At 37.5% G+C, this 19,395-nt stretch overlaps 2 protein-coding genes across 8 annotated transcripts in view; one reads left to right on the forward strand and one right to left on the reverse strand.

Moving 5' to 3' along the window:
• The window catches only part of DNAH7 (dynein axonemal heavy chain 7), a 115,259-nt gene extending 102,066 nt beyond the window's left edge, over positions 1–13,193 (forward strand). Inside the window, exons 51-61 of the mRNA XM_072875282.1 lie at positions 374–550; positions 1,586–1,747; positions 2,511–2,711; positions 3,570–3,731; positions 5,177–5,362; positions 6,086–6,223; positions 7,499–7,729; positions 8,824–8,976; positions 10,849–11,026; positions 12,418–12,521; positions 12,918–13,193. Of these exons, the coding sequence (XP_072731383.1) occupies positions 374–550; positions 1,586–1,747; positions 2,511–2,711; positions 3,570–3,731; positions 5,177–5,362; positions 6,086–6,223; positions 7,499–7,729; positions 8,824–8,976; positions 10,849–11,026; positions 12,418–12,521; positions 12,918–13,124 (1,899 nt within the window). The 3' untranslated portion in view covers positions 13,125–13,193. The remainder of the gene's footprint in view (positions 1–373; positions 551–1,585; positions 1,748–2,510; positions 2,712–3,569; positions 3,732–5,176; positions 5,363–6,085; positions 6,224–7,498; positions 7,730–8,823; positions 8,977–10,848; positions 11,027–12,417; positions 12,522–12,917) is intronic.
• Positions 13,194–13,322: 129 nt separating this feature from the next.
• Positions 13,323–19,395, reverse strand: part of SLC39A10 (solute carrier family 39 member 10) — a 56,750-nt gene continuing 50,677 nt past the window's right edge. For 6 of the 7 annotated variants that reach the window (XM_072875286.1, XM_072875289.1, XM_072875290.1 and 3 more), the window contains one exon: positions 13,323–16,555. In XM_072875286.1, the coding sequence (XP_072731387.1) occupies positions 16,397–16,555 (159 nt within the window). In that variant the 3' untranslated portion in view covers positions 13,323–16,396. The remainder of the gene's footprint in view (positions 16,556–19,395) is intronic. The other variant, XM_072875284.1, reaches the window with a different exon arrangement.

The raw sequence follows: 19,395 nt of genomic DNA on the forward strand, positions 1-19,395 counted from the left end.
CTTAACACCTTTGAAAGGTGTTGCATTATGAGACTTGAAAATTGAAATCCTCTCCATAATACAGATGGAGTAAGTGCAGAAAAAAATCAGGCTTCCTATACCAGCACATTAGTCTGTCCAGATGTGGTGACAGAAATGAGATTAAGGATCATTTGCATAGGACTTCCAATTTCAGCCCTCTTAGAGCATCTTTTTTGCCTAGATTTACACATGCTAAATCATTGATTCCTCTGGGACTGTACTTGTATCTAATTTTATATGCAGGAATACTGTCCTTGAAATTTATATGAAAATGTTTAGAGTAATATGTGTTAATGCTTACACAGAAATAGGACACTTTAATTCTATTTTTCCTTTTTTTTTTTTTTTTTAGATAATACCAACAGTGCAGGAATTTATCATTCACAACCTGGGCCGTCCATTTATTGAGCCACCTCCATTTGATTTGTCAAAAGCATTTTCTGATAGTCATTCTTGTGCACCACTGATATTTATACTTTCTCCTGGTGCCGACCCCATGGCAGCCCTTCTTAAGTTTGCTGATGATCAGGTATTTTAGTGTCTCGAGACTTTTTTAATATAGTTGATGCTTGTGTGTGTGTGTGTGTGCGCGCACGCAGGTATGTTTGTATGAAGCAAGGAACTTTATTTAAGTAGAAGTTGAAATGCCAAAGCTCAAAAAACTGTTTTTAACTGCCCAAAAACATGTTAAAATTGATCTCATGGTTCTCTTTAACACAAAGCACTAATAATGCAAGTGGATTGTTTTTAGGAATGAATAATTTGTCTGTTGTTTATAAGAAATCATATGTTAAGTATTTTTGGCATATTTTATAATGTTGTGATGTCGTGATCTATTTAACTAATTAGTTTGTGTAATCTCAAATGGAAAATGGAACAAAACCATAATGGTTTAAACATTCATTGTAAGGAATCTTATCTGCAAATGGTAAGTTTTTACTAATCAGCATTATGTATAATATCTTACTTAATTAAAAAACACTGTAGTAATATAGGACCTTAGGATCTTGGGTGGCATTTACACCTCAGAATTCAAATATGGATTTTTGTTGTCTTTGACTGTCATTATTATGGCATTTAAAGCAAAAAATTCCCAACAGCCGAAATCAGTTCTTATGTAGAAGAATACTGTTATAATACTAGAAAGTCGCTGTTTTTCGGTAAGATGTATTTCTTGCACTTCCTGACTATTATTCTGTCAGAAATCTGTGCTGTTGAGAAAAACAGATATACTTCAAGTCTCTAACCAGCAAGCTGCAAATGTATCCTGCATTTTATAGCAGGTTGTCTACATTCTTAAAAAGCATACTGTTTTCAGGAGTATTTTGAAACTATCAGAATTTTACAGTTCTCGATTAAATGGATGTGTAGTTGGAGCTTTTCACTGGAAGATAGATAAGAGGTTTTAGTCAACTGGAATGACATAAAAAAAAGATTTAAACAGTATTTTAAAATATACTGTACATTAAATATTTCAAGAATACATATAGATGGGAATTCTCATACCAGAAGGTTTAGTGTATTTATGCAATGTTCTTTCTTATAATATGCTTTCTATATGCAGGGATACGGTGGTACAAAGCTTAGTTCTCTGTCACTTGGTCAAGGCCAAGGCCCGATAGCCATGAAAATGATAGAGAAGGCAGTAAAGGAAGGAACATGGGTAGTTCTGCAAAACTGCCATCTAGCAAGTTCATGGATGCCAGTACTGGAAAGAGTCTGTGAGGTAAAAATAAGTATTATCATCTTCTTATAAATACTTTTGAAGGCATGTCTGATCCATACAGGTGACTGAAAAGCCAGCTTAGCATACTTCATGATGATTCACAGTATATAAGGGTAATCATCACATATAAATTCTTTTTTCTTCTGCCTGCTGGAATAGAAAGTGCTCACAAACATGGTGGGTCTGGCCCATTCCTTGAATGGTAAATCCCTGCTGCTACAACAGTCTCTTCAGGCCAAGAGCTTTCATCATATGTCTATTGCTGCAGAAAAGCAGTATGCTAAGGAATTTTACCCTTGAACAGCTATAGGTTTCCAAAGAGGTACCAGTGTATATTTCTTTCTTTTCCCCTGCCCTTAATAAACTTAACACGTTTCTGATGTATACATATTATTACTATAGCCCTTCCCAGAACAGCTGTATGACAGTAAATGCAGTAAATGGGCAAAGTATACATTCCATTGCTCTTGTGGTACAGAGCCTGCACTTGGTTTTGTTCATATATTCCACAAACATGCACAGGGAGGACAAATTTTAGTTCAAAACCCTGAAGTCTTGAATAAAAATACACCAGTCATAGAACGGAAGTTGTCATTCATAACTGTGAGTTTCACTATAATCACATATAAGCATCTAAGAAATTAAACTTTGGACTTGTGTATTTTCCCACTTAAAAAAAAAAATTGCTTTAATAATAACACTTGAGGTGTATATTAATCTATTGTGTCTTCCAATTGCCTGTTTTTGTATGTGTTTATTGTAGGAGCTAAACCCTGATACAACACATCCAGATTTCCGAATTTGGCTCACCAGTTACCCATCTGCCACGTTCCCAGTGTCTGTACTTCAGAACGGAGTGAAGATGACTAACGAAGCACCAAAAGGTTTACGGGCCAATATAATTCGTTCGTACCTGATGGATCCAATATCTGATCCTGACTTTTTCAACAGCTGCAGAAAATCTGTTAGTAATGTTGTATTGTAACTTTGTAAATCAGTTAAAGCAGACCCTAACAACTGTGTATGTATGCTCTGGGGGGAAAAAAACCTCCCAAATTAAGTAATTGTCTTCCACTGCAATGAAATCAGTTTTGATTACTGGCAATAGTGAAGTAAATTTAATTTTTATTTTATTGCTCATCTCCTACTTCTTCAACTGAGATTTTGTGGTGTGGCATTAATAATACAGCTCTCGAGTTTAAAAAAAAAAAGACTGGAAAAAAATGTTAACCACTGTTTTCATAATTAGATGTCTGTTTGCAAACATATTTTACATTATTTTACATTATTTTTCTGTAATTAATGTAGTTCTTCTAAATGAGGTCATATACTTTGCTAAATGGTCTCAACTGAAAAACAAAACAAAAGTTCCTACCTGAAGCTTTTCTTTAAAGGCCTGAAATCTATCTTGATAATGAGGAAAAAACCCCACAAATATTGTGTGAACAATGTTTTATAATATAGTGGTGTAAAAAAAATTCATAGGTACATGTTCTCATACACATAGTTGTATGTGTCATGTATATATTTTTTTTATTTGTACATGTAGATGGATATATAGCTTTAAAAATGAAATTGCTTTGAGGGTTCCACTGGTTTAAGAGACTATGTAGAACTGATGCTTATGACAGTTTGATGACTTCCTGCTGAAGGCCTTTGTATATCAAGAAAAAGCTACCCCTGACTCATAAACAGTATGTTACCAGAGCAGGAGATGCTGGGTTTTGAGTGACTCAGACAGCACTGCTGTGCAGGATGTGAGAAAAACTGAAACCGTTTAAACGAGCCATGAATTATTAATGGTGTTGCATTTGGTTTTAAGGCTGAGTTCAAGACATTGCTGTATGGCCTCTGCTTCTTCCACGCGCTGGTGCAAGAAAGGCGGAATTTTGGGCCGTTGGGTTGGAACATTCCGTACGAGTTCAATGAGACTGACCTGCGCATCAGTGTGCAGCAGCTGCATATCTTCCTTGATCAGTACGAGGTACAGAAACCTCTTACAGTGGTCACTGGTCCTTGCTTGTGCTTTCTAGGACTGTTAGTGCATGTACCAATGCAGGCTGAGTGCTGCCACGGCAATAGTTTAGTGGGGGCAGTGAATTAGGCACCAAGGTCTACTTGCAATAGTGCTAACCACATTCATTTTCAGTGGTTAGTGTACCACGATCAGTATATAGCTAATGTGCGAAACTTTCAAATTACAATTTAGAAGTTCTGCTATGCAAAATAGAGCAGTGTTTGTTCCATATAGTTGCCTTATTCATTGTAATCTTATCCTGTCTCTAGGCAGGAGCTGTCTATTCAGCTCTTGACGATGTCACTACAAGCTGTAAAATATCGTACTAAAACATTTAATTGCTAACTGTGATTTAGTCAATGATAGGGATAATACCAGACCCTGGACTGTTGCAGATTACTAACAACCTTGATCTATTTGTGTAAATTTGGCAGATGATGTTTCCTTCCCTGTTTGCAGAGCCTAGGCAGTGTTTCATAGAAGCTCTCTGGAATTTGCTAGCAATACATGACACTTCTTTATGTTCCAGCTTCCTAAGCAACCCACTGTAGCCAGAATCTGTTAATAGTTATGGCTGGGGGCAGGAAGGGGATGTTATTTTCAAACCGCTGTGAGCCTGGCGTGGTTTTGGTTATCAATGTGGTTAATAGGTAAATTGTGATTCAGCATGAGAAAGCAACTTCATGAAGGTGTGTGTTTCTTTTCCTGCAGGAGAGTGAAGGGGGGGTCTGAGAGGGATGTCTTCCCCACTATATGACCAAAACTTCTGAGCACATGTAGTCCCTAGCAGGGAGGGAAGCATTTTTTTCCCTGGAAGATAATAATCTGTATGTAGTAAACAGATTTCTTGGTACTTGTTTCAACTGGTTTGCTTTATCCCAGTTCTCAGCATATCACCCGCTCTTGCCCTGACTTCCTGTAAATAATTTATCTCTTATCACTCATAACTTGTTCCTTTTATGCACCTAAGAGGAGTCCAGCTTCTCCCAACCTCAAGACTTTAAGCCTGTTTGATTTTATTTTCTAAAAAAAAAAATAAAATTTATGAGCACAGCTATGGCCCTGTGACAGCATACATTTATTTTAGTATGTATAGCCAAACAAGTATAGATAATTTTGGAAAAGTTTTCCATAAACTTGTACTCAGGGAGTTCCAGCTGCATTACTATGGAAATTTTTGGTGCTATTATTCTTCAAAAGAAGCAATGCTGGGTGACTTGATGGATGATTATTAAAGTATTTGAAGATCAGGAGATCAATGGTACAAGCATGAACGAGCAGAAGTAAATAACAGCTTTTAAACTTTCCAGTGAGAATTCTGGATGAATTCCAAATAAATTACAATGATACCAATATGGCTGTCCAGAGAAGTGCTAGGCTGCAGTTCAGATCATTGTCTTGTTTTTTTTCAGGAGGTGCCATATGATGCTCTTCGCTATATGACTGGAGAATGTAATTATGGTGGCAGAGTCACTGATGACTGGGATCGGCGTACGCTCCATAGTGTTCTAAACATGTTCTTTTCCTCGGAAATCATTACAAATGTAGATTATAAATTTGATTCAAGTGGCCTTTATTTTGCTCCTCCCGAAGGAGATGTAAGTATCCCAGAACAACAGAATTACCAACAGCTTTTTTTTTTTTTTAATTAGATCTATCTTTACTGACATTGATATGTGCCTCTGTGCTTACTGCTGTCACTGCTCACTTTTGTGGTTTCATCTCACATTCTATTAGGATTTGTTTCAGTGACTTCTAAGAAACGGAAAGGATGTAAAAAAACCCACCCCAACTACTACCAACTAAATTAACTTTGCTGTGTGTGAGTCAGCACACTTAGGGGACAATAAGGGGGAAACACAGCCTGCTGAAGTTAAAAGCATTATAAAATAGGCGTAAGAGAATTAGTTGATTGTATCTGCTGGAGGTAGAAAGGACACAGTAATCAGCTTAATTTATCACACAGGAGATTTATGTTATACATCAGCAAAATGCCTTCAGACACTTGGCAAGCAGTGGGCCCAGTGGGCTGCAGCCCTTTGCACTACGTATCTTATTTTGTAAGAATTTCCAACAGCTGTCAGAAATGTTGTCAGAAATTATTTAAGCAAAGCCAATCCTGATTTCAGGGGAAGAGGCTGGACCAAACGAATTTGTGAGGCACAGTCAGCCCCTGTATTTCCTTTTGTTTCTTAGTTTACACACTGTATTCATTACACTATGAAAGTTTGTAATGGTTTTGAGACACAGCTTGCAGCCTGTCATAGGCTGTTTGGCTGTTTCTGCATCTCCTTTTAAGTCTTTTTTTTCTTTTTTTTCAGTACCAAAGCTATATTGAATATACAAAGACACTTCCACTGAATCCTTCCCCAGAGATATTTGGAATGAACGCAAATGCTGATATTACCAAGGATGAGTCAGAAACGCAACTGTTATTTGATAACATTCTTCTTACACAGGTGTGTAAAGAGTAAAAGTCACACGCCATCTTACCGTAACTTTCTACTCTATCTCCACATTAGTATGTTCGGATTTTTTTTTTTGTTTTTACTGCACCTTATTGTGTTGTATCTCCATTCTGGTGAAATTACTGTTCCACTTAAGGCTTTTTTGGTTTTGTATTTTTCCTGACTGTCTTCCTAAGGAAACATAGCTTCTCTGATGGTACAGTCAGTTTGTATGAATGATCAGTACAGTACAGTCTCTTCTACTCCACCCAGCTTTTAACAGTTTTCAACTTCTTGGCCAGTTTCAGTCCCGTTTGTAAGCCAGGTACAATCTAGGGATACTATAGTTCCTGTAAGCTTCATGAGGAAAATGAAGAGCTGAATATAGAGAGCAAGAGGGACATGGGAGGGACAGCGAGACAGAACTTGGCACTGCTCTGTGCCGTTTCACAGCACCTGGCCAGCCAGCGGTGCAGGTGGGTACATCAGAGATGGGAGGGAGAAAGATTGGTTTACAGCGGAAGCAGGATTTCAGCAAAGTAATGAGAAGGACACAAATCTGTAGGAAACCAGATTTTGTTAGTTCTAAGCTAATAACTGATTGCAATAATATAGGAAAGTTTTGGGCCCCCCACTACAAGAGAGACGTTGAGGTGCTGGAGCGTGTCCGAAGAAGGGCAACGAAGCTGGTGAAGGGTCTGGAGCACAAGTGTTATGAGGAGCGGCTGAGGGAACTGGGGTTGTTTAGCCTGGAGAAAAGGAGGCTGAAGGGAGACCTTCTTGCTCTCTACAACTACCTGAAAGGAGGTTGTAGAGAGGTGGGGGTCGGTCTCTTCTCCCAGGTAACAAGTGATAGGACGAGAGGAGATGGCCTCAAGTTGCGCCAGGGGAGGTTTAGACTGGATATTAGGGAATTTTACTTCGCTGAAAGGGTTATCAAGCCTTGGAAGGGGCTTCCTAGTGAAGTGGTGGAGTCACCATCCCTGGAAGTATTTAAAAGACCTTTGGATGAGGTGCTTAGGGACATGGTGTAGTGGTGATCTTGGGTGTGTTAGGTTTACGGTTGGACTCGATGATCTTAAAGGCCTTTTCCAACCTATATGATTCTGTGATTCTGTGAAATTCTGAAACAAATTAATTTCAATCACAGCGGAAGAGTGTTGGAACTGTAATGATCTTTTAAACAATGCCTTTATAACAGCTCTATTTTCCTGCATTTTAACTATTCACTCTCCTAAGTCCTCTTTCTTTTTCTCAAAATAAATCCAAATTTTTGGCTCTCTCTAGTCTCGGGCATATGGTGGTGGTGCAAAATCCACTGATGAAGTTGTTCATGAAGTCACAGGTGACATCCTGAGCAAACTTCCTCCAAATTTTGACATTGAAGCAGCAATGAGACGATATCCAACCACTTATACTCAAAGCATGAATACTGTGCTTGTCCAAGAGATGGGACGCTTTAACAAGTTATTGCAGACAATACAGGACTCCTGTGTTAACATCCAGAAAGCAATAAAGGTGAGCTGAAGATAACCTTTAAAGGCATATACCTAGAACCTAGACTCAATCTCTGAGCTATCAGTGCAAGTACCTTAGAGAACTGACCCTGAAGTCCGATTCAGGTCAGTCAGTCAAACACTTTAAAGAATCCAGATTCCAAACTGATTTATTGTTCTGTATCTTAGAACTGATAGGAGTACAATGGAATATAAAAGTACTATTGTTCCTACTGTAGAGAAACCAAAACAGAAACTTTTTAACTTGCTAGATTTGCTAGCAAAGAAGATAAGCAGTAACTAGGTTCACATCTGTTTTTCTGCCTCACTGGCATGAAAGACTGAAGCACCTCACACAGTTTCTTACAGATGAAAGCAGATCTCCTCAACACCTCAAACAGCAAATCACTGCCAGTGAAGATTCCAGTTAAGATATCACAGTCTAATGTCAATGTTTGTTCTCAGTAGGAATCAAAACCTACAGCTGTGCAAAATACAGGAAAAAAGCAGAAAAAAGTCAGTTTGGGTAGTTTTTATTTATCCTTGTCCTATTGAGTGATGGTTATCCTTGTAATCATTGATTATCCTTGTTTATCCTACTATAGCTTAAGGCTGACAAGGCATTTAAACACCCCCCCCCCCCCCAAAAAAAAAAAACAACCCACAAAAAAAAAAACCAAAACCCCAAACCACCAGTCCTCTCCCCAGACTACAAGCTGAAAAGTCTGCCACTTTAGAATAAGGCACTTGCAGCAATGTCACAGAGTTTTGAGGAAACTAAATAAATAATCATAAAAAAGAGCATTTACAGTGCTCTGGGAAGACCATGTTTCTGAGTAAGAGTGGCAAGGGAGTTTTCCAGTATGGCCAGTTTTCTCCAAAAGAGGGTATGCACCTTTTCCCTGACCAATCTAGTGACTAATTACCAGATCAGAAGACCACAGTAACTTTTTTATGAAATCCATTATGTCCATTCTTGTTTTCAGTGTTGCTCCTCTCTGACTTAGCTAGAAGTTTGTAACATCTGTTGGACAGAGTACTATGTTGATTTTTAATTGTTAAAGCAAGCCTGTTAGGTGAAGTATTTTGACACCTTCCTTTCCAAATTTCTTTTAGGGGCTAGTAGTGATGTCTGCTGAACTGGAAGAAGTGGTAAACAGCATTCTGAAAGGCAAAATTCCAGGACTATGGATGAGTAAGTCTTACCCAAGCCTCAAGCCTCTGGGCAGCTATGTGACTGACTTCCTTAATAGACTGAAGTTCTTACAGGTGAGCACACCCCATTTACGCAGATTTGTTCAATGCCCCTTATCGTTTTTGTCTATTGATCTCCACAATGGTGATCTCCACTTGTGATCTCCACAAGTGAACACACACACACAAATTATTTCCACTGAATAACTGCCAGGTAAAATTCAGTTCATTCATGCATCTGTTTCATATAGCCGTTTGCTCATCACAGCATCTAATGAAGCACTACATTTTGCCACGTACCCTACACTTCACGGAGCGAGCTGTGCTACGTCAATAATAATATATGACAGAATTGGCCTTCTGAAGTGAATTTACTAAGGGCCTCTTAAACTGCGTATAGATCTGGTGGTGGTAATTAAGTTAATTAAAATAGTACTTAGGAAAACACTATTGAGTTTCTCTTCCAGCGAGCAAACTTACATTAGTAAAATATTTTAACGCAAAATCTCACATTAAAGTCAGTATCAAGCTTTCAGTAGAGTGCTAGAGAAGAAAGCTGGATGTGCTAGGGAGAATGAGTGAGGTTCCTTCAGCTGTAAGAGTGCAGATTCCCAAAACTGACTTTAAATGAGTTATATCTAGAGTCTCAGCACCATTCTGTGGCTTAGTAATCTCAATCAGCTGAAGAAAACCAATCTCATAGCAGGTTGCCTACTCCATACCTGTTGTAAGAACAGGTCCCAAGGTAGACAAAAGATCTAGGAACAAACATCATAAGTAAATTAAACAAAAATTTAAAAAAAATCAAAAGAAGCATCCAGTTTCAGGTCTAGAAAGATATTCACAAAATTGCATTTCCAGAGAACCTCTATTTTATTTTTTTGGACACACATCACCACACTTCAGTAACTTCCACTTTCATCTGTAGCAAGCCTGACAGCAGTATGTGTAAAGAACAAAAGTGCCCTTTCTTGAACAGATCCAGGACAGACATTAAACTTGTACAAACAGAAAACTGCCAATAGCTATGAAGATGATTTTTTTATTTCTTGGGAGGAAAACTACTTACTAGTAGAGACAACTAGTTTACTTGTCTTCATGGTAATTCTCTGCAGCAGATAATCGTAGCAAAACTTTTTCAGACATTATTCAAAACTGATGTTTGCAACAATGAGGAAAAGGTCTTCTTGCATGCAGTAAATATTCACCATTGCAACAGACCTCACATATATTACAACCAAATCCAATGAATTTTGGCATTTTAAAAAATCATTTTTATACAGAAACAACCCCCGCGCCCCAAAAAAACCCCGAAAACACCAACCAACCAAAAACCCCCAAACAAAAAACACCCACCCTCCCCCCCAGTCAATAGAAGTTTAATTAGGCCACATATCCTCCTCATGAGGAAACCATCCCTCCTCATCTTCCACTTGCTGTACACACTTACAACATGTGACTTCAGCCCTGGAAGGGAAATATGGCCCTCTCAAAGAAAAAACAGCCTGCAAAAAATCTGTCATTTGCACAGAGAAAGAAAGATGAATGCTGAACAGCCTTCAATAATGAGGGAAAGAAGGAGAATTGAACACTCATTTGATGAACTTACAAGGATGATGCATGTTTAACAGACTTATTCAGACTAAGTCATTCACATAAGCTAAGTATTCCCAGGCAACAGTGTTGGGGCTTTTTTGTGTGGGTGGTTTTTTGTTTGGCTGTTTTTTTTTAAAACAGAAGCTAGTGACATTTTAAACAAGTTGTTTAAAAAGACATGACAGCCATCCAGAGTTACACTGCTTTCAGAAAAGAGAAAGACAATCCTGGATTCACAAAGGGAGAAATTACTTTTGCTGTTATTCTAGAAGATAACTACTTTCCTAAATACTAAAAACAATAAAAGGCAGGTTTTTTTCTTTTCTCCTCCTCTCTCTTTTGCTGCTGCAGCTGTGGTACGAAAATGGAGCTCCACCAGTATTCTGGATTTCAGGATTCTTCTTCACTCAAGCATTCTTAACAGGTGCCCAGCAGAACTATGCCAGAAAACACACCATTCCAATAGACCTACTAGAATTTGACTATGAAGTGCTGGAAGATAAGGAATATGAAATTGCTCCTGAAGATGGTAAGTAAATGCATGACACAATTATCTGCCTTTGCTGATGTATTCAGAAGTTAACATTAATTTGCAGACTCAGAGTTATGCAATTAAGTTAATGAATTCAGCTGGAAAACATACACAACTGCACTGCTCCCCATGAGATGCACAAGAAGTGAAGAGGCAAAATACTATTTAAATCCGTAAGAACTGCTGAGATTAGTTCACCTCCTGGATTAGCATGCAGATATCAAATACCACCAACAGAGGACACTCCTTACCCCAAACTTCCCACAACAGATCAAACTGTCAAGTGATACCTAGCTTGCCTTTTTTTCCCCTTTATTCCACTCCATTAGCATATATGTCTGAAGACTCATATTTTCCTAAGCCAAGGAAAACCAAACATTTAGTAGAGAAGTTGGGTATGCTATTTTAACTATACCTAGAAAAATATCTTATGGATATGATCACAATGTGCAATACGGGACTGCTCTAAGGGGAGGAAAGCCCTATTTTTTAATCGAAACACTTTATTATATATTACTTACCTTAGGTTCCAGTTGCAGATACGTTTGTTAGCTTGCCCTTCCTCAAAAAAAGGGACAGATTGAACTGTTCTTAATACTCTTTCTTTTTAATACTTTTCTGAGGATCAGTTTGACTGGAAGTTGTGTAAGAAGAAGGGCTTGGCAGGTTGCCTGGGAGAGCCACATCCAATCAGTTTCAAGTCATTTTCTGTTGGGGCAGGTTTATTTTTTGTTTTAGTTTTCAGTCTACAGAGCAAGAAGGTGCAAGTTTGATGAAAACAGATGTTGCTGTAATTTATTGTTTTCTTCTGGAGAGCTGATGGAATGACAGCTGTCATTATGTCATGGCATTATGACATGTCAAAATATTTATGTGTTTTAAACATTTAATTTTTTTTTTTCTCCTTTAATGAACTGCTTTAGAAAGGTATAAGCAAGTGGCAAGTTGAAACGTAAGCAGTGAAACAATGTGAAGACTACTAGTGAAAGACTGTTTATATGATCAAATCTCCAAGTTTGGAAACATTAAAGCTGATAATATGTAGTACATACAGAAAACTTTATAATAATGACAATTGTAAAAATAGTGTCCTCTACTTTGGAATAATTTTTAACCTCTGTCATTCAAAAAGGCTGGCTACACTATGATATTGCTAGACATTGTAACTTTATAAATCTTTATGGAATTGTAATCATAATAAATGGTAATACAGTATACGATTGTGTTATACTCAAAGTTATTTGATCATCACGTGGAACAGACAAAATTGACAAGAAGTCCCACACAATCAACTGACAGTTAGTAAAGTGTGTTGCACTAGCTGCTGCTCTTATCTAGAAAAGATTTTCAGTTTTTGCATAATATGGTATCTTTTCCAACTGATTCAGGGGTCTACGTTCAGGGATTGTTCTTGGATGGAGCACGCTGGAACAGGCAAACTAAGAAGCTAGGAGAACCTCATCCAAAAATCCTCTATGATACAGTACCTGTGGTCAGTATCTTTCACTTGGTGACATTTTATAGTATTATATACCAACAAATACTGTAGAATTAATACTCTTGAGTTCTAGTCTTGAAGGAAGTAAGTAACAGGGTAATTTTTTAAAAAAAAAAATTGAAATGTTTTGTGTTGAAATAGAAATTAAGTGTCTGAGAGGTGCTGAGAATCTTCTGCTAATAATGAGTGACAGGAAGTTTGGTGTTGCATATTTTGGGAGAGGAAGCAATCTGATAAGAGAGGAAACAAGAAACAGGTTTTTCAGGGCTATCTGTTAAAAAGCTAACAAAACAAAACAACAACGTCAAAATAATTTGTCCAAGCCAAGACTGTTTTCCTACTTTTTTTTTTTAACTGAGAGGAAAAGGATTGTTTTATTCTTTACTGCAGATATGGCTAAAGCCGTGTAAGAGAGCAGACATTCCACAGCGACCAAGTTACCTGGCCCCAGTGTACAAGACCAGTGAGAGACGAGGGATCCTGTCAACTACAGGCCATTCTACTAACTTTGTCATCGCAATGACTCTCCCTTCAGACAAACCACAAGAACACTGGATCAGACGGGGTGTGGCGTTATTATGTCAGCTTAACTCATAAACCTATCACAATTTATGGAGGTAGGTGCATCTTCCAGATCACTTATAAGGGATGTATGTCAGTCCTGAAATGCCATGTAAAAAGATAAAGCAAAATGAGTTTGTTTACAATGTTGCATTTGTTCCTTTCACGAGATTTGAAACAAAATACTAAACCAGAAAGATGCACAATAAAACCTTATAAAAGCCAACAAAAATATCTGCTCATTGAATAATTTTATTTTCTGAAGGCTCCTTATTTATAAGGAACATAGATAAAATGAACACAACACTGTTGACAATGAACAAAACAGCATCTGATCATTTCCAGCTTTATAAAATTTTAAAAAATGATTTAGTTATAACAGAAAGACTGATAGCTCAGCAAGTTATCATATAGGACCATAATCACATTTTAAACCATAGACTCAATTGTTAATGGGAGGGGAAAGAAAAAAAAAATAAAAAAAATATCACACTGCATCTAGCTACTACAGTATTTTCTAAGCATAATCACAGCGGATTGAGTGCAATGTGATCTACATCAAAATTCATATGGGATGTCACACAGTGACAGCATTGTAATATACAAGTAACATTTATGCCCTCCAACAAATACAAGTTAAATGAAACTCTGGATTCAAGCAGAATGGAATGTTGAAGCCAAGTAGAAATGTAGTGGAATTCAGATTGTCTGTAACATGACTCAAAAGCATACATTAGAATCATTTGGAATTCAATACTGGTGGAAACATATAGAAGAAGTCACAGCTGTTACACTGCTCTTAATAACTTGTAATAAATACTAGAAAATAAAAGGAAACAACCCATATTTAATGAAAAATACAGTACCTACCTTCAAGGACCATGTTTTTCCCTTGTCTGAAGATGGTCTTGGAAGGAAGTTAACTATTTTCCTATAGAGGCAGTGTATTAAGCTATAACCATATTCCAACTAATACAAAAGTAAATATACTACCTGAAATATAGAAATCTTCATTTGAAAAGAATTAAAAGAAATAAACTTTAAAAAATTATTTGACAAAATATCAGTTCAACCACATAATGACCCCCTTGATTCTATCGAGTGTAACAGAAAAGGAAAATTAAGGGTCAGTTTAATACATAAGAAACATAGGTTGTTTAACCTTAGATCCTCAGAAGGTATCCAGTGAGTTAAGTCTCTCTGAAAACGGTATTCAGGGACCTAACACTGGCACTATGAAAAATGTCACCCAGGATCTTTACACTGCAGAAATTCAGTAATCTGAAGCTAACAACGGTGTGTTTGCTCATTAGGGTCCAACAGTAAACGTGTTTAAAGAAGAAAAAAAGAAAACCTGAGTTCAGAGCATCAAATGGCTGCATGCCCGAACTCTGGGCTTTTGGCTTCTTCACTGAAGAAACTGAGCCCTTCTTTGAAATGGACCCTTAATACTGTTTCTTGATACTGCATTAGGAAGAAATACTGGCAAGAACCAACCGATATCTTTAAAATACATGAGCTGCTCTCAGTAAAAACTAAATTGACCAATGACAGAAAACACACATTAACTTGAAATGGAATGAAGATACCAACTGGCTCTCATTAAAGGCGTTAGGATCAGTGTTTTTAGCAGCTACACTGGCACCAAGCAGACCGAAACAAAACTTACGGCACATAGTCAAAATACAGCGTTTACCTGGCATACACATAAAAGAAGACAAACTGTATGTTTTAAAAAAGGCTACTACCATGCTTAGGACTGGTACTACAGAATCAACTTGCACTCCTCACAAACTCACAATTTTTTTAAGGAGATGGGTACAAGAAGAACTAACTCATGTCTGGCAATATAAGCATATCAGCACAATCCGATCTAGGACAGCTGATCCCAGCAAGTTAAGGCCCAAATTTTCAGTCTATCCTGCCAAATTACACATACCACAGATCTATCACACCTGCTTTTTAATAATCTAATTTAAATACCAAAATTGTAAAAAAATATCATAGAAATGAACTCCTTTATGCTGGAAGTAGAAAACTTCTTACATACACTCTACTGCCAGAAATGGCTGGTGCTGCAATGCCTGATATCAAGGCATTGTAGAAACACATTTTTATCTGATATTACAGTATTGTAAATAACCTACCAGTACTACATACACAGAGCATAATTTAACCTTTGTGCCCAGGTTCAGTAACTAGCATCTTGCACTTTGGATTGTTTAACATGAAGAGGAGAAAACATTCCAAAATAACTGTTAAAAAAATGGAGAAATTCCCTTATGGATTCTCTGTTAAAAGAGTTTGCACAAATTCACAGCCACAATTCTTCAGTAGTTTATGCTGCAAGTGGCACACAACACATGTTTAGCGTCTGTAAAAAAGAACCAGAAATAGCTCAATAACTCCAATATCAGGGATTTCCCCAAGCTAACACTAATTCTACTGCATTTTGCATTTTCCTACTACTATCAAGGAACAAACATCAAATAAATCTTACGTCAGGAAAACATCGTCAAACTGATCCTCGACAGAACATAGCACTTTGCAGCGTATATTGCAGCAGCCTGCCTTCTTACACATGAAGTTTATAATGATGGAGTGCAGCTTAATGCATACTCTAAGAATTAAACAGTGTTTAGGTTTTGGGTTTCTTTTTTTTTTTAAAGTTAAACCAGCACAGTTGTTTCCAGTCATGTGCTGTTGTAAGGTGTAATACTTCAAGTCACCACTATGCAGAAGAATCAGCACAGAATGAATATATATACACATGCACATACATATATATATATATATGTGTGTGTGTGCGTGCATATCTCTCTCTCTATATATATATATATATCTATACATATAGAGAGAGATATATATGTGCTACTTAAGACTGATGTGTCACTAAAAGCTTACTCAGGTTCCTTGCAGAGGTATGAATTTCAGCTGTAACATTTTCTGGGTTCTGTTCAAAGGTACCAATGAAATGGTATTTTCCCAAATGAGTAAATCATTCACTGTACTTTTTCTTTCTTAAGCAAGCAGTGCTTCCTATATAGCATACTGAACTTGGCATTTATTTGTCATATTTAGTATTTCCTAATTGTGGATCACTTGAGTTTAGAAGATGCATTGGGTAATCCCATCTGATCTGAATTAGAAAAAAGCAGAAGTTAATCTATGCAGAAATGAATATACTGTGCTTGTGTAAGTAGTGCAAGCCACTGCTTTTCCTCTGAGCAATGTGCATACAGTGAAACAGTGCAGACTCAAAGCCATACAGTAACATTATTGTAACCACAGTGATTACCAGAATTAGGTCAAAACTGGATGTCAAGCACAATTTTATCTTCATAGAGGGCAATCACCAGCATGATGGCAAATCCAAGAAGCAGGCCTAGATTCTGAAGAATGAACTGCCCCACGGGACAATAACCATGCTCTTCATTATCTCCATCTCCATGAAGCATTTCTGGAAGCTAAAAGGAAAAACAATTTAGAAAGTTATTTCACCTCTATTCCATTTGTACACCGACAAGTTTACAAGATTATATTGTCAAGAATAAACACTCCAGGATTCAGTTACAAAAACAATACACTAAGACAGCTAAAACTTTACAAAACCACTACATTTGATAAAAACATGATCACATCATGTATTTATAAAACAAACTAAAACTGCCTTTCCTTTTGACTTTTTTTTCGTAAGCTTCTACTGGATCACACGTCTAACTTGAACTTTAAGTTCCTCAAGATAAGGACCAGCCCAGCATTCTTCAGGTTCTGCTCTTTCAAGTTCTTTTACTCAGTTAAAATTAAGTCATGCTCAAATGAACATAATAAAAAGCTTTGACTATTGCTACAGTAATCAGATTGCTATAAATATATCCTTTATAATGACTTTGCTGATTAACTTGGCCATTCATTTGTCACATTATATGCTTACACATGTTCACATACATTTCCCTTTTAAATATGGGAATAATAGCTACAAGTAATTCAAGAGAAATTCTATGTGAAGCTGTAAGAAATTCTGAAAGCTCTGGATATTCCTTATACTCCTCACCTATAAGTATATTGACAAAAGCAACAAGTAATAGTGGACTTGGAAGATGTAAAAATTATTCTTATGAAGTATCTTACAAAGCCACCCATACAAAAGAGAAATAACTGAAAATGTTTTACAAAGAAATTAATTCAAGAAAGAATGAGGTAAACGAAGGAATTCCTTCAAGACACACTTAGTACAGAAAAACATAGTACAGAACAAAATGGAAACTTCAGGTAGTACACAGCACAAGTCTCTACTTATTGCTCTTCATTAGATAGGCTAGAACAGTTTTGCTTATTCCGAGTACCTGAATACTGCACAACAGACAATGACAAATTATCAGAGCATCAAATCTGCTAAAAAACCAAACATATTACCCATCTGGTCTTGTATTACTGTATTTCAGTAAAGCTGACAATTACTTTGACCCATTTATATTTAAATATAAAAAACATACTGGAGTGAAAAAATGTTTATCACCTATACAATAGAACAGGCAGCTTAACAGCAAGCACTACACCAAATCATAAAGTACCGTTAAGTCATTAAGAATAAATGGCATCTGTTTCAAAACCTAGGAAGAGCACAGCGCTCTGTCTCCAAGGTTTCCAGTCATGGAAACCATGGTATGATGAGTAGAAGTGGAAGTCTTAGCTACGGAGAGTGACAGCTGTCATATTTCCCCAAAACTGTAGAACTGAACAGCAAGAGACCCCTTTAAGATAGAAAAAAAGGTTTTTTAACAGTTACCAGTACTATGGGCACACTCCCCATCACTGTCTTCAAAATACTTATTTTTTTACTGTTGCCATATCTGAAGAGGTGTGCTAATGCTCCTCTTTCTTGTACGCAGAGTCTGAGTATGCAGGCAGAGCAGGCCAGTGCCACTTTGCTCTCCCTCAGCAGATAAATTTATTTTCCAGTAAGATACGATTCAAGTTGGACTGGGAAGGAATATAGGAAAATTCAGTGTACCCATTCAAACCAAAACAGCAGTGTCAGGAAGAAGGATATTATGATTATTCTTCTTATAGCTATCACCAAATGAAATGTCACGAGAATCATGGAAAGCCTGAAGGACTTAGAAAGGCCTGAGTTTAGATGCTACTGGAGAAGAGTATTCTTACCATTGGAAAACATGTAATTAGACAAACTTCAGGACAATTGGATGCAAAAATACTAAAAAGTCCATTCTCAATGGGCTGGTGTAAGGAATGGATGGAAAACTGCACCTATGTGAACCTCTGTCAAGCTAGGGAGGGATCAAAATCTGTTCTTATTGTCAGATAAAAAGACAATAAGGTCTTTGAGAGGGAGGCAGATTATGGAAACATCAAGACAAAAATCTGATGCAGTTTCAAGTGTGTCTTGCAGAACCTTTCCTGCTCTTGTTTGGTCAGACCATTGGGCTTTGACTTTGGTTGCTACTATGATGACTGAGGAAAAGGACAAGGAATAAAAGAATGAAAACACTGCTTTCCTTTATACATTACGTCTTCAGTCAAAATAAGTACAGGAAATAAATATCAGCCCCAGGACTTATAAGCAAGTGATATCTCAGTAATTATAGGCTACTGTAGAACATCTAAAGTTGCATGAAGGATCACTCTTGACCACACGGACACTCTACACGTTTCAGGGCTTGCGGACACGCAAGCCCTGAAACGGACTTATTTACCTTATAATAGATATAATAGAGTATATTTACAAATTGAAGTTCTCCGTAACAAAGTGAAATATGCCATGGTGTGACTGCCAGTGCTTGGCTTCCATGAGTCCTAGTCATAAAAGACCTAATGGCAAGCAGGACTGAATGAGATGAAGGTCACAGGAGGAGCCTCCGCCACCGTGTCCTGCCTTGACCTGTGCTCAAGCCCCCATTTGATGACTACTAATGGGACTAACATGGGATCTTCAGAACCAAAGCTGAGTTTAAGAGAAAGTTGTCAGATGTGGAGGATGCCACCTAGAAACAAGCTGGAAGGCCCACTGACACTAAGTTTCTTAAGCACCAATGTGGCAGTAGTGCTGAACACAGAACTAACTGCAGAGGTAAATTTGCTAGAGGGCAGAATGGCCAAGACAGCTTCTGCAGACACCAGGAAACTCAGTGGAAACTGAACCCTTGCTTTCAGAGGTCTTCACTAATGCTTCAATGATACCACTGAGGCTGAGACACCACGCTCAGCAGCCACAGCTAGGAACTGGCAACTATTGGCCACAGCAGCAAAGGGGAGAGGGATCTTCATAATGTCAGCAGCTTTAGTT

Source organism: Ciconia boyciana, chromosome 10, assembly GCF_034638445.1.
Source record: "Ciconia boyciana chromosome 10, ASM3463844v1, whole genome shotgun sequence".
Classification (NCBI taxonomy): domain Eukaryota; kingdom Metazoa; phylum Chordata; class Aves; order Ciconiiformes; family Ciconiidae; genus Ciconia; species Ciconia boyciana.